Source organism: Semicossyphus pulcher, unplaced genomic scaffold, assembly GCF_022749685.1.
Source record: "Semicossyphus pulcher isolate SPU_LCO1_2020_fin unplaced genomic scaffold, fSemPul1.0.p SCAF_22, whole genome shotgun sequence".
Classification (NCBI taxonomy): domain Eukaryota; kingdom Metazoa; phylum Chordata; class Actinopteri; order Labriformes; family Labridae; genus Semicossyphus; species Semicossyphus pulcher.
In genome coordinates this window covers 6,146,845-6,162,633 of record NW_027211696.1, presented here as the reverse complement: position 1 = coordinate 6,162,633, position 15,789 = coordinate 6,146,845, and the positions used below count along the sequence as shown (strand labels likewise).

The following is a 15,789-nucleotide window of genomic DNA, read 5'->3' as shown; positions in this document are numbered from 1 at the left end:
CAAAACTAATTTACTGCACTTGATGTAGTAATTCACACTTTTGATTCAACAATTTCTGCTTCTGTATGAATATTGTTTTCGGAGTCAGAAAGCTGCGTTCAAGCTCCGTGTCCTGCTGCCCAATGAAAGCAACAAAGCCATTCCTCAATTCAAATATGCAGTAGCTGTTTAAAGGGCCAGTTCGCCAATTTTCAACCTCAGTCCGATCATGCTATCATGGGGAGCTAATGTCATTATGGTAGGAAAAAAATGTAATTTATCTCTGTGCCTTTGGAGGACGCTATCTGCTTCTCCAATGGGCCCTGGAAAACCTCCGCCAGATTGAGTAAAACACGTCATCTGGTGGAGGTCAGGGAGCTCGCTAAACTACACTTCCTCAATCTAGGATGCCCGCCTCTGTTGTCATGTCTCGTTCAAAATCGTCAGGTTTGAAATGTAGACTGCAGACAGAAGATTTTTTAGACGATCCACCGGTAAATTCTCGTCGTATTTTCGGATTCCGTACCGCTCTGAGCCGTTGCCTGCATTGAAACGGTAGTATTTCACTCCAGCGCCTCTCGCTGGGCCGTTCCTTTCAGTGGGAGGGGCACAATGCACTCTGGGTGTTGTAGGAATGTAGAATGGGCGAAACCGCAAGCTGTTTGTGCAATGTGTGAAATTGGTGCAACAGCTATTGCACCAATTTCAAATATTATTGCTTCTATCGATTACAGAGAACACCAGCTTTGACTGACAGTGGCTTTTTCCAGGGGTGAACATGCTTCTTTAAGTTGTCTGTCTCTGCACACGGACGAGGTCTTAACATGAGGCTTATTTCCACTGTCTCACACCAATAACAATTTTCATGACACCTTCTGTGCTCTAAGAAATGAGATGTGTGAGCGTGAATACAAAATAAGACTGTCAGCATAAAAAATTCCACAAGAAGAAATCAAAGCGTCAGATCTGTGCGAGTGAAAGGCTGGAGGATGGGGAGAATGTGCGGCCACCTTGTTTTGCTATTTTTGAACCTTTTAAAGTCTATTATCAGCGTGCATACGCTTTCAAAATACAACAAAGAAAGTCCAAGAATAAACCCTAGAAGACTGTTACCGTTTGTGCAGACTTAAAAACCACTGAACCAAACAACTAATGTCTCAAATAAATGCAAATACCTACAGTTATGTCATTGTGGATGTGCCCTTTCTCTGCAGAGGAGGTATTTTTACACTGTTCTGTTTAGTTACTGAAGCGCCGCAGCTCATTAGTGTAGTACACAGGCCAGCTATGCCTCCCCTCTTTAGTCAAAGAGCTCTTTTCGGTCGCCCTAATATGTGGTGAGCTATTATTGGGCGTCAGGCATTTTTGCGAGCGGCAACAGTAAATCACTGTGAACAGGGGGCCGTGCAGGCTGCGCTGCCAGACAACGCCACATTCAGGTACTTTTACTGGGTTGACCCCTTTGAGACCGCCGCAGATAGATGAGTGGCCGAGTTTGCAACAAGGAGCAGCGTTGTCCCCCCCCGGTTGTTTGCCTTAATAACACTTCACGAGTCTTGTTTCGTAACAACATTATGTTTCATTTGGATTAAACTGTCAAAGCTGATAGTAATTACACATAACATTTGGAGGCTCATCAGTGCAGAAGTGGATGAGAGCTTTAATGAAGCAGCAGAGTGCTCCAGCTGAAATTGTGTGTCGTCACTTTAAGTAGTTTCAGCCAATAAATGCGTCAGTATACTGTTGTAACTTACAATTATGTATTATATTACTCACTGCACATCACTGCACCCGTATATCAGCTATAATTACGGCAGTGTTATTGCATTTGCTGCACCGTTATTAGGAAATAGTAGAAGAAAAAGCAGACGAACAATCGCAGAGGCCCTGCTACATCTTTAACACGACTTGTCCTTGGTGTCTGTCCTTTTTGCGAGTCCTTGGGCAGCCCTGACACAGCTCTCTGCCAAAATGGCCTCTGTCCCAGCTACAGTCTAAACAAACAGTTCACGAGCCAAGTGCACAAGTGCTGGAAGTGAGATGCCTGGCTCCGGCTGCACCGACTAACTCCTCATTCTTCCCTGAAAAAGCTTTGAACCCGCTGCCAGTCAAGACAATGAGATGCATTTCCAAACATACCTGCAAACTCAGGGAGAGAGAGACGGAAACTGTTTTGAAATGGTGATTTTGCCGAGCAGATATTGTCGAAGAGGGTCGGGACCCGACTTTCTTACAGTGATAAGAAATATGACTGTGGGTGTGTACATTTAAACCAGCAGGATGCATTATAACCACTGATAATGTGACAGCAGTTCCCTGGTGATCATCCTGACTCCTAAGAGCTGCACTTAATTAGTAGAAGTTGTAAAGCATGTGTGTGTTTGTGTGTGTGTGTGTAACTCACCCGGATCTTCTCCAGTTCCCCTCGGTTGGCCGTCTGTTGTTTCTCCAGTCGTTCACTCAGCTGGGAGCAGATCTATCAGAAGCAGAGGACACAGCTGTTTAGAAGGTTTCTTCAGACTGCTGTCGATCTAATTAGCACTTCAGCAAATGTTTATTGAGCTTCTGCACTCAGTAGACTGTGGAGCTATTGTATCCACGGAGCTGCGCTGTGTTAGTTACATGTGCGAGTTTTAACTGCGCTTTGCTTTTAATGCTGATGCCTTTATAAGACCTACGAGAGCAAACAAGACCCACTGGGCAGGTTTCACAGTGAGTGGTAAGTTAGAAAGTCAAAGGGTTAGCAAATAGATGGCGTACTGATTGACCACAGGGGGTGCCAAAATCGACACTAAATATAAGCCCCTCACAGCTTTTCTTAAACTGACCGATCTTTAAATTGAAGATCCGACCGACCAACTGACCAATCTTTAAATTGAAGATCCGACCGACTGACCGACTGACCGACCAATCTTTAAATTGAAGATCCGACCGACTGACCGACCGGCCGGCTGATCGATCTTAAAATTGAAGAGCCGACCGACTGACCGACCGATCTTTAAATTGAAGATCCGACCGACTGACCGACCGACCGATCTTTAAATTGAAGATCCGACCGACTGACCGGCCGACCAAACTTTAAATTGAAGATCCGCCTGACCGGCCGATCGACAGACCAACCAGCCGACCGATCTTTAAATGTAAGATCCGACCGACCTACCGACCGATCTTTAAATTGAAGATCCGACCGACCGACCGACTGATCGACCAACCGACCCATCTTTAAATTGAAGATCCAACCGACCGTTCTACATTGTTGCTTTGGACACTGTTTATCCGTAAGTACTGTGGTTTTGATTTCTTTGATATAAATAAGATTCTTTGAGTTGGTTCTTGTGAAAGTAGTCATTTAGTAGCAGGCAGAGCTGTAAGCTAGCAGTGTGACTCTGCGTTTTCCATTCTGAAGATTCGTGGCCTGACATTGTGCCTTATTGTTTGTAATTTTTACTTTTATTAATTAAGTAAGCAACTTGTGTTTTGTTGCAGTTTTACAAAGTGTGAATTCTTCATTAAAATGTCAAGAAAAGTTACGCCTTGTGCTTTTTGGAGGAATCACAGCTGTTCGCTAACTGTCTCGCTTTGAATGGTAAAAGTAACTTGCAAGGACAGCATACCGACCAACCGACCGTTCTACTCATATTTATGGGCCTAGAACAAGGTTGCATGTTTTCGAGTGTATTAATATATAAGTCAATTCAAGCTAGGGGTTGGGCTGGAGCCTATCCCAGCTGGGCGAGAGGCGGGGTACACCCTGGATCTCCATTCAATCACAGGGCTGACACTTAGACAACCTTTCACGCTCACATTCACACCTACAGGCAATCTGGCGTCCCCAATGAACCTAATGAGCATGTCTTTGGACTGTGGGAGGAAGTATCTGGAGGGAACCCATTCATGCACAGGAAGAAAATGTAAACTCCACATAGAAAGTCACACTTTGTCCAAACTGAGATTCGAACTAGGAACCTTCTAGCTGTGAGGGGACAGCGCTAACCACTGCAGCACCTTGTAGCAGCGGGTAAGGAAAGTATGGAAGTTGTTTTATGCTTTTTATGCATGTCCTCAGGGTCCTGTTTTTGCGGTGTGTGTATTTTGTGCTCTAATAACAGAGTGAAAATATTGAATTTCCCCTCAGGGATTAATAAAGTATATCTTTTTCCACTCTTACCTTCCACGCTACAAGCTTGTAGTATTTTCCTCTGATTAGAGCCTGGATATATTGACATTTAACATAAACCAAGTCAGGAGGCAAAGTTTTTCCACTGAGCACTTACACCCACCTCTCCTGACCAGTGTACACAACCTTGTTGCTCTCTTCCACCTCTGTTTGTGCGTCTTAGTAAATCAGTCTCTGCGGCAGAGACTTCATCCTCTTACTCTTACAGCTAAGTCCATTAGTGATGTCATAAGGTCTTTTCTTTTCCAGCAGGGCTCACAGGACGCAAACACACCGAGCATGCATGTGCATCCTGACATAAACCCAATCTGTCTTTCTTTTTCCTTCTCTCCTCCTGCAGTCCACCTCTAACACACAGCTCCAAACACGCTGACAGACTTACAAACACGCACACACACACACACACACCCACACACTTGTGCTCTAGCTTGCTGATAAACAGAGCGATCAATGTGACATGAGTCATCCTAGCAGGAACATCGGGTCATCCCACCTCTCTGCAGACAAACTGGATCTCTCCATCAGCTCTCTGCATATCTCTTGATTCCCTGTTGCACTTACTGTATATCTTCTCCTCCTCCTTCATAGATCAATCTACACATCTATCAGTGTATCTTTAGCCAAGCAGATATACATCCTTCTCCTCCTACATGTCTTTTATCTTTCCCTCCCATCATCCTCTGTTTCATTTGCTCTCAACTACCATTACTATACCCATCTCTTCATCCTCTGGTTCTGCTGGGATTTAGAGCCTATATAAGATGTCAGTCTACAGTCTTATAGCTGTGCCATCTGCAAGCAAGCTGTCAATCACGATTTTGCTTATTTAAATTCAGGATGAGCTGGGTAGCTGTTTTCTTCTTTTTTTGACACTCTTGGTGTTTACATAAATGTATTTGGCTGTGCATTTTGAACTTGGAAAAGCAGTATGGAAAGAAATGTACACCTGTTTGAGGTACTGTTTGACTTCGATACGCTAAATGGGATATGGAAAAGCTTTGCCAAATAACTTTTGATTTAGCTAACATTTCATGACTAACCAGCCAACCCTTGGAGAGACATTGAATTCATCTTTTTCACCTGTGCACACAAGGAACATGGCCAGTACTAGCCGGTATGAAAGAACAAGTAATTCCATCCAGTGGGGGAGCCTATCCCAGCTGTCATTTGGCGAGAAGAGGGGGACACCCTGGAATGGTCGGCCTGACACATAAGCCCCTTTCCCACTGGTCAAAACACCCACTGACACCCGCTTTTTTGGTTAGTGGGAAAGGCTACAATCGGCATTCAGACCCGGGTCAAATGACTCTGCAGTAGATCCCGGTTAATTATCGCCTCAGCTCCGATCGGCATTGATGGGAACACAAAACCCGCGTCGACACGCTAATCTCTGCACCCTTTCCAGCGCGATGCTATGCTCCATCAGTAACTTCTGCGACTCCTTGTCATTCCAGCTATAAATTCCGCCCGTCGGAAGGGGGCGCTATAGCTAAAGAAGCTGCGGCTATTGTTTACTTCCGCCTGCCGTAGCACAGCTCCTCCATACTACATACTACCACCGAACGCAGATTGCAGTATATAGGATATAGTACGGCATTTCTAACACAGCCTTTGTTTCTGTTACCTTCACTTACTTCTTCTACTTACTTAAACTTACAATCTCGAAGATTTCAGTATCGTTCTCTTGGGTGCCCCCTAATGGCGATATATGGTAATTGCAGGAGGACACTTTAACCAGACATCCACGGTTGCCTCTCTTTGTTACAGTTGTAACTCTTGACTTTCCTCGCTGACGGTCGCTTTCCTTTTCAGACTGTTTGCCTTCATCTGAGCGTCGAGTTTGTTTCTTTTTCTTTGGATTGTCACTTATTGTTGAAGTTGTATCTGTAGTCATCAATCTTTTCTTTGTTTGTTCAGCCATAGTAGATTACTGTTTACTCGCAACACTTGCAGAGAGCGGAAAAGCAGCCGCTTAGCTCCGCCTACTCTCTCTGGCAGACCAAACACTGCTGGGTGAAAAACACGTCACTAACTGGGCGCCGCTTGTGATTTTTTCCGCGAAAATCGCACCGGACACCCAGGCTTTAATAATACTATATACTACAAATGCAAAGGCTTTCATCACTAGGCCATAGGCTCATTCACCATTGTGTTATCTCATGAAAATCTTCGAGATTAATACTTAAAAGCTCCTGTGTGAAACTTTTGCCCCTGTGGACGAAGCCGTACCTCTTTCCTGGCTGATGTTGTCCTGCACATATGTAAGAAGTGTTTCTTTCTTTTAACAATCAAACGTATCAGTCGCTGTGGATCTTTGCCATGGCCAATATGGGAAAAAAAGTCTGATTTGGCAGCACAAAGAGAATCACCTCATCTGACACCTACTCAACAGCAGCGGCTACACGCCTTAAAAATAACTACAAAGATTTTATCAGTGTTGTCGCTAATGGTCTGGTTTGCTTTTGTAGCCTTATAGAGGCATCAGTATTAATTTCAGTCTCTTTCATAAGCAGCTAAAAACTCCTCACAGGAGCTTTAACTGGCGGAGTATTAAACATAGCCTATACCCCCAACGTCTGACTAATTACACTTTGCGACAAGCTGTTTCTTTATTTCAAACTGGATTAAAAAAATTGGCCATTTTTAATTTACACGTTTCTCATCTTTCTCATCGTCTTATTCATTCTAAATATTTTAATTCAATAGTTTATCTGGTATTGCTGTGAATGTACTCCCTGTGGCAACTTCCTGGACAATAATGTATGTATGCTTATAATGGGTCTATTTTAATGGCTTTACCACACTCAGCTCAGAAGTACAAGCAGACAATTAGGATGCAATGAAGAGATGTTCTGTATATTTTGGTGTGCAGGGCCAACACGTTTTAAAACTGTGAGCAATAAAACAAATGTAATGCTAACAAGGCCTCAGAGACATAATCACTGGCACATGTCGCTGTACCTGGCAAGCACCCGGCTAGCCCGAGTGCATCTCCGCTGCCTCCTCTCGCACAAGAGGGATTACTCTACACCACTCGACACCGTTTCAGCTTCGACTGTAACAGACGTTTCTCTGTCCTCGTGGGCTGGAGGGGCAATTAGCACACAAAGCTTCCTGGCTCTCGTCCCACAAAAAGAAACACGCCGTTCGCAGCCACTGAAATAGGAAAAACGGTATTTGAAGAATCGTTCGAGTTATCTGGGTTGGAAAACAATCGCGGGCTATTTTGGGGCATTCCTCAACATGTCAATCCCGCTGGGTTGAATGCTGCTGTCCTCCCTCTCCTCTACTGTTCTCTCTCTCCCTCCATCTATCACCCCCTTTCTCATTGTCACAAAAAGAACTATTTTTGTCAGAGCCCCATTTTCACACTTAGCTCTGCTCAGCATACTTCCCCGCTGCAATCTGACAATCTGAAGGCTGCTCTCGCCCATGAAACAAACCCCCACACACACACACCGAGCCATCAGATCCTCTCTCCTTTCTTCTTATCTGTTTCATATCTGCTGTCAATTCCACTCGGCTGTCAATATTTTTGGACTCAGGTGAAGCTCAGGTCTGTTTCTAAATTAGTCCTCTTGCTATTTCTGTCTGCCCCCGCAGCGAGAGATAGGAGCTGGATTGTTACATAATGTCTCCGCGCTGAAGGTAATAGTACTTGATCTGGATAGGTTTATATTTAAGCATTAAGTGACAGGATGAGATCTGATGGGATGAAAATCACCGTAAGAGGAATTTGCGGAGACGGTAGCTCAAAAATATGCTCTCAAGCTCAGTCAGCAGCGGCTCCGAGTTCAGCTTCAGGACAGTTTGTAAAATTAGATTTTTTCTGCTTCACAAAGTAGATGAATGATTGAAATCAGATCGCTTTAATTTAATCTTAAAATATTTATAGCTAGCCATGCCACGGTGATGGCTTGATCAGAGCTTAGATCTTGAAAGAAGAGCCAAATAAGGAGAGATGAGTTCAGAAGAGGCGCTAAAGACTGGCTCCTAAAATATCCAGTTTCAGGATGAGGCACGGAAAATAAAGCCAGAGAGAAAAGTAGCTTAAAAGTTACAGCACACAAAGTAAGTCATAGCAACAAATACAGGACAAGTCCACGCACTTTAAAGTCCTGTTTTGACAAAACAACCAGGCTTGTCTCTGTTAGCAGGTGATGCCCCTTGAGAAGAAGATGATGCTAATGCCTGATAGCCTACCTTAAAGTATGAAAGAGATGTTGCTTTCAGATATAAATGAATTAATAAAGTAACACACCCTCAGGCCATTACTTGTTGGTATGACAAGATGCTGTTAGCTTCTACTTTCTCGGAATCTTCATCCAGTATTAAACCTTATTCTAGGAACCCATCAGCTACCATCCGTTAACAACACATCCTCTGGGAGCAACGGATGACTTCTCAGGGCCTGCAGTGTAGCCAGCAGTTCAGGATGTAGCCAAGACTTCCTTTCTTGTGTGCTGCATTGTTTACAGTTTGGCTAGCAACATGAAAAGTGAGAATGGAGTTAAGATACGACATCAAAGAGATTGTTAGCTAACGTGCATGCAGATGTCTTCACAAGCTAATTCGTCGTCATGTGATCGCCAACAGCCGGGATGGCTACACGGCTGATTTTGTTCCGCCCCTTTTACTCTCAGACTGTTTTTCCTGCATGCAACCAAAGCCTGCAGACGTGATTGGTCAATACTTCTCGGACTACAAACCTACTACAAATGGAAACCAGAACACTTGCGATACCAAATCTGGTCCCGTGCCTACAGATTCTGTACAACAATGCAGAATCTGTAAATAGAGTTAGTATTGAACAAGTTAGGTTTTCCTTTTGGTTTATGGTGAGTCTTCAATCGAACAGCCTTTTAAATACCATTAAAAAGTCCTGCAGAAGCTCAAACATGGACTACAGAGACGCTGAACCCTGTTCTGTCATACCCTGTACGCATTTGCATCTTGAATTAGCAAAGCCTCCTCTATCTGTTATGCTCCATCCAGATGAATAACATCAGATCTAAAGCCACAGATCACAAATAACTCTAAAACGTGAAATAAATGGTGTCCAGTTAACATCTTGGGGTTGGAAAACAACCACAGCTAAACAGAAACCAGCTGGTAGCCCTTTAAAAACAACTGGAAGGTGTGGTTGTCTCCTAACTCTGGCCCACAGTAGGTTTTAGCATTGACTTAAAGATGTAACTGATGACCTTTAAGGTTTTGTAATGGTCCGGCTTCCGGCTAAATTTCAGAACCCTTTTAAACAAAAGGACCCATGACGAGCTTGAGACTTTCCAGAGCTTGTTGCCTGACGATCCCAAGATGAATGACCTGCCTGAGGACAGAAGGCTGTCACAGTTATTTAATCCACTCTTTTATTCACTATCTTTTCATTTTCTTATATTATTCTAGTTATATTTTATTTTGGTCCATTTTAATATAATTTTTACTTGGAAGTTTTGCCCTCTGCTTTCTGAGTTGTGTTTGGTTCTTAATACATTTTATGTAAGAAGAACTCCTATTTGCTCCATATGTAAGATTTATTATTATTATTAGAAACCTTTTGACAAACTTAACTTAAGCTCTAAGCTAACAATGAATGATGGTATTTGAATAGTATTGTTAAGCACAGATCATATTGCATTTTGTAGGATTAAAATTAATAACAAAAACTAGAATTACAGCCTCACAGCTGTGTTTCCACCAACTAGTAATTGTGCATTTTACATCAATCCATGTGTTTGAGACAGACTGTGGAGAAGGGATATTTTAAATTACAGAAACCTCAGAATAAAACAACAGCATCAATAGGCCTACATTTAACAGGAGAGGTCACATCGTAATCAATTACAGCAGGGAAATAATGCTAGAGGATGTCTTCCTCTCACCACAGGAGAACTAACAGCTACACGAGGGATAGAGGGAGGGGAGATTGTGCATAAGCGGAACATAGATGGTGTTGTTGCCTCATATGGATAAAATACAATAAAACAAACAAATGAACAAATATAATAAAATTTCCGATCCTAGAGCGGCCATGTTTTCTACAACTTTGGAGTGACAGTGCAGTGCGGCCGGTTACAGTTTCACTTCTCTAAAACGTGCCTGTGAGGAACTCGCTTCAGTCCATTTTGTGATTCCTGTACATAATCAACTCTAAAGCACAAGTGTCAGTACATACCTGCTTATATTCTCCGATAATGGAGCCGTTCTTCTTAATCTCCGATTCAGACTTATCCAGCTCTCGTCTGCACATTTCCTTCAGCTGTGGAAACACACGCACACACACGCACACACAGATACTGTCAGGATGTTACAGGGCAGAGACCAAGGACAGCAAAGCAGAGGCCCCGGAGAACGTGTGACCGCCATGACATGTGAAGAAGACAGAGAGAGGTATTGGCAGAACCTGAAGCTCAGGGCAAAGTCACACTCTCCTCACAACCTCTATGCTAACACATAAATCACTCACTGCTACAGCTACACACTGGACGAGACAGGAGACATTTGGAGGACAGCACTTGAACACACATGGGAACAGACAGGTCGGTCCTCATCAGAAGAATTCTACATTGAATTGGAGATATCAAAGATGGCGAGCTGACATGCTTTGACATTTGGCCGTGGAGTGTGAGATTACAAGAAGTGACAGAAGATAGAGGAAGCCTTGGGAATGTTTGGAATGTATTTCTTCGTGTTTGGGTTCTTTATATCAGTTCTGACTGAGAAAATGACGCCGACAATGTGAAAGAAAGTCGTCTGAGTAAAACCCTGCAGACTCTTGGCTCCGTCCATAAGACAGACTGCTCAGTCACTGCCTGTCACATTAACATCACAAGCTTCCTGCCAGGCTCCCTCTTGACCCCCGGAAAGGAGATTTAAGCTGCGCTTTTTCACAATCATTCTAAAAAATTCCCTCACCCTCCCTGCTATCTGTAACCCCCGTGAGCCGCATGAGATTTAAAGAAAAGCAGGACCGATGAGGAAAATATAGACATCAGGCTGAAAAATGCGTCTAACCTGCGCCGACTCTTCCTCCAGTCGCCTCTTCTCGTCCTCAGAGTCCACCAGTTTCTGTTTGGTCAGCAGCAACTCTTTATTCAGGGCATCTGCCTTCTCCTCAGCCTGAGTATCATACACACACACACACAGCAAAATAACCACATATTGGTGAGGCTATTGAAAGTTACACACGCCCTACTTTCTACTTAGTTCTTTCTTTTCAAGGTGAGTGAAAAAACAAGGCAGAAAATGTGCCTTCCCGGCCTTAAACTGTGTAAATAAATGCTAAAGTTTTGCTATATGCATATTGTTGTTGCTGTCACTCAAAGAACAACAGTCGTTGCACAATTGTTGCCACATACACAGCTCACATACTTCTCGTAAGTGTCTTTAAAGCAGTGACAACATGGCATTTTCATCTGTACACACACAAAGCTACACAAACATATTCTCGCTTACGTTGTCGAGGTCTTTGCGCAGGGCTATCTTGCTGCTGACTAGCTCATGTGCCAGGTCGTCATTCTCCTGCTCCAGGCGCATGTTAGCCTCTTGCAATCGACGGTTCTCCCGCTGGAAGGAGGGAGACGGAGAGAGGAGGAGAAAAAGAGGAAGAGAGCAGAAGCAGGAAATGTTAAAAAAAAGTCAAAGATAAAATAATTAAACAAGATAAAGAGGGGGACAGCGAAAGAAAGGAGCACATAAATGAGAGAAGAGAAGTGAGGGAACATGAAAGAGGAAGGACAGTAAGAGATTATAGAACAGGAAAAGGGAGTTCATAATGCCAATGAATGTGTGAGAGTTTCTTCCGGGTAGTTTCTAGAGTAACGCAACAAAGCACAGGATGAGCAGGTGCGAGTAAAAAGTTAACTCTGATCATGTGGGAGCGTTTTACACAGTCAGAGTTGTCTGTAATGTTTAACAGGGGATAACACGTTTTCCCAGAGATGACTAGCAGAAGAGTTCAGAGGTTAAAGAATAGACACTCTTTACCTTAAAGAGTCTGCATTATGCTGTTTCACATTTTAAGACATATATATATAATGTTACAATGTCTGATGTCCAGACTAAACGTGGGTGAAGTTTCAAATCTGTAAGTTAAAGTATGTTGGAGAAATCCCCTGCTAAAAAAGTCTGCAGGCTGCTGTCAACGCTTGCTTTCAGACAGACTTCTCCAGACACTTCACTTTGTGATGTCACAAAGTGGAGGAACGCTATATTTGGGCCTCTGCCCGAGACACAGCAAAACTTCCTGCCCCTGACACAGTCCAAGGACACGCCGACCCAGCAGCTCAGTCTGCCTCGGAAATTGCTTTAACTCCACCACTCTGCTCAACGGCTCTGCTGGACAAATGGGCCAATCGGAAGAAAGCGGGCTTGTAGGGGCGGGGTTTCTCAAAGAGACAGAGCTGACTGAGTCATTTCAGGCAGAAGCTGTATGAGGGCCTGTACAGAGTACCAGTGTGGAGTTTTTTTAACTGTGAATTATGCTAAGCTACTTCACAGCAAGCGGCAACCTCCGGTGTTGAAAAATGCAAAAAACGCCAGTTCCTCGAGTGGCCACTTGAGGCAGGCTCCAGAAAACAAGAAATAACATTACAGCAGATGGGAAAATGCCAATTTTTACAGCTGAAATAAACATGTTTACAGCCTGGTACAAAAAACAGTTTTGTTATAAATAGCTAATTTCAAGATAACTGTACGGGGGGTGCATTTTTTTATAACATACCCGTTTTAATTATATTAAGCCTTAAAGCATAGGGGCCGGATCACTTGATTGACAGGTGGATCCTGCTGGCTGTCTGGTAGATGTCAACACAGACACACAGACACTGAGCTTAACTTCACCTGTTTGTGTTGTTGGAGACTTTTGGGGATTTTTTCATTCAAAGTTTGGACAAATAATCTCTCTGTGGGATTTATGGAACTTTATGGCTGTGCAAGAAGTCTGAGCTCAAGCTTTTCGGTGAGATAAATGTTAGTGTTAGTGTTATGTATTGAAATATTTTAGCACTAAGTAGCAGGTATACTGTGCTCGCTTTAGCTGCTTGCCGCTCTCTCACCGGGCGAGCGAGCAGCGAGTCCACTACATCTTTGGTGTGGTAACTAAACCCCTGCAGTCAGTAACCGACAGAATCTCCTCCTGGCAAAGTCAAACCAGCTCATTCATTATTTATACAGTCTATGGATAATAACCGCTAGCTACGCTGAGCTGCATGTAGCCTAGCTTCATTGCCGTAGCTGGCTGATTCATGCGGGCCGCCCATAGAGCTCAGCCATAGGCTGTAGCGCGGTCACGCTCCACCTCTTTGCCTGCCTCTGGATAAGCGGGCTCCGGCATTTCCAATATGGCGACCCCCAGCGGCGGCGCAAATCGGGCTTCAAAATGCTTCTTCAGAAACCAATGGGTGATGTCACTGAGACTACATCCATTATTTATACAGTCTATGCTCCACAGGAATCACAGAGTGAAATATGAAGCTTGAAATTAGCATAATACCCCCCCTTTAACTAACTGTCTTGCATGGTCATTTAAAAGCAAGTCTATTATTGCTAATAATGAACCCATTCTCATTCCAGAGAACACACGTTTCATTGAAATAATCATTTACTTTTATGGTGTTATACTTTTCATACAAAAATAAATGACAAGTCACTTTGTATGCTCTGGTGTTTGCTACAACAGGATAAATGGAACCGACTCTTTCATAGACTTTTGGGATAGTTGAAACAGGGAAATGCTGAAAAGCATTTAAATATCGCCGCAGGTACAGAACTGCGACTATGATAGTCTGAGTGATGCTTTAGCAGCTGATGATGATGATGCAGACTATAATGGATTGACAGAATAGCAATTTCTGACTGCAGTCAACCACATCATGTTGTTGCTAAATGGTCGAGTGTATGAAAATCTTTTTCATACAAACATCAAAAGGTAACTCTCATGACATAAAAATGTGTTTTCTTGTTAGAGTTATTTTTAAAGCCCACACCGAAGAAGTGAAGTCATTGTAATTGATGATTTTGTGCTGTATATAACCAAGCCGTTACCCTTGAGATGACTTATGGCATGTACTATTAATGGCTTTCTGGGTGCCATGTAGTTTTTCTTTCACAAACAAGGACTGTCAAGGTCCACAGTCCGAAAAAAAAAAAAAAGATTTATATTGTGCAGAGGAAAATCCTTCACAATATAGTGGTTGTTCTAACACTGTGTAGAAGTCACAATCTATTATCTACACCTAGGAGTCGCTGAGTTGTGAGATCATACACAATGCATCACAGACACTAAAATAGGTCATCTATGCACTCTATAAATAAACATTAACATGCTTAAATCTGCCAAATCAACCTGGTGCAGCACTTTAATGTGAAGTTCATCCATTTTTCCACGCTTAATGTGCGCATGTGAATACCTCATATCTCTCGATGGGAGCCTCCTGTTGCTCCTGCTGCTCCCTGATGGTGTGGTACTCCTTCTCAAATTTCTTCAGCTTTTTCTGGCTGATCTGTCGGGCAGTGAGAGTAGAAAAACAAGCGTTTAGTACTAATCAACTGTATGAAAAAATGATAATGATTCTTTTAATTGCAATTACACACATGATGAACAAGATAAAGCAGCATAATATTCTGTGGCTCGTACTCTGAAGGTGGCTGCCAGAGAAGAGTCTTTTCAATCCTTTGTAAACAAAGACACAAGATTTATAATCTTCTCTGGATTTGAGTTTTCTTTAACCCAATCCAATGTTTAAAAAAGATTAAATGCAACATGCAAAAACATGGCAGGCCCATTTTACTGCTGCCTGTAAAACAAATACATGCACATTAACAGGGGTTTAAAGTTCCCTGAACTCAGCACGTGTCCTTGAACTTAAAGGAGCGACTCATATAACATTAATCATAAGACATTCTATTATATAATTTGTTACACACTTCGGTATCTTTTGTGTCATTTTACTTTTATTCTGAAGGAAACAGAGGCAGATTATTCAACACAGGTTCAGTGCTTCACGTCTGATGACCCAAACAGTGTCTCATTTATAAACACACTTACTGTCACACTCATGCCCATAGTTAAGGCCCACACACACAAACACACACTGCTTTTATGCAATCTCATCAACAGGCCTTTCACTTTCCAGCAGCTGCCGTACATGGGAAACAGCTAGCATACAATGAACATGATGATCCTGATTCTGCACAACCAACACTGTTAAACTCAGAGCTGCTTGTCCATGCTGTGGATTTAAATGACACCCTCATGCCTACATGTGCCTGATGTAATATTTTTTTCAGATACCAATAATGATACTGATATCGCAGCTAATACTATGAATTGTCAGTTTGGCTGAGATGCTCTGCTACATGTGCAGCACAGTGCTAACAGTGTCCTAAACTATGGAGATGGAGCGCCCTCTACTGGACAAACTTTGTGATGATACCATTTATAAGTCACGCAAAGAATTGTTTGCGTTATATGTTCAGTAAAACAGGTTTCATATTGGCCCATACTCATATACACAGATACAGATATATCTTTGATCGGCCCAATATCAGTCGACACATATATCAGTCGGGCTCTACTCTTTAGCTGTTAGTAGAACTGGGACAGCATGGCCTACATGTTGACCCGTTCTAAG

At 43.0% G+C, this 15,789-nt stretch overlaps 1 protein-coding gene across 2 annotated transcripts in view; it reads right to left on the bottom strand.

Annotated features, from left to right (window-relative positions):
• LOC138601852 (rab GTPase-activating protein 1) overlaps positions 1-15,789 on the bottom strand; it is an 87,583-nt gene that overhangs the window by 5,624 nt on the left and 66,170 nt on the right. For both annotated transcript variants that reach the window (XM_069673118.1, XM_069673119.1), the window contains 5 exons: positions 14,566-14,658; positions 11,612-11,722; positions 11,171-11,275; positions 10,332-10,415; positions 2,384-2,455 (listed from right to left, as the gene is read on the bottom strand). In XM_069673118.1, the coding sequence (XP_069529219.1) occupies positions 2,384-2,455; positions 10,332-10,415; positions 11,171-11,275; positions 11,612-11,722; positions 14,566-14,658 (465 nt within the window). The remainder of the gene's footprint in view (positions 1-2,383; positions 2,456-10,331; positions 10,416-11,170; positions 11,276-11,611; positions 11,723-14,565; positions 14,659-15,789) is intronic.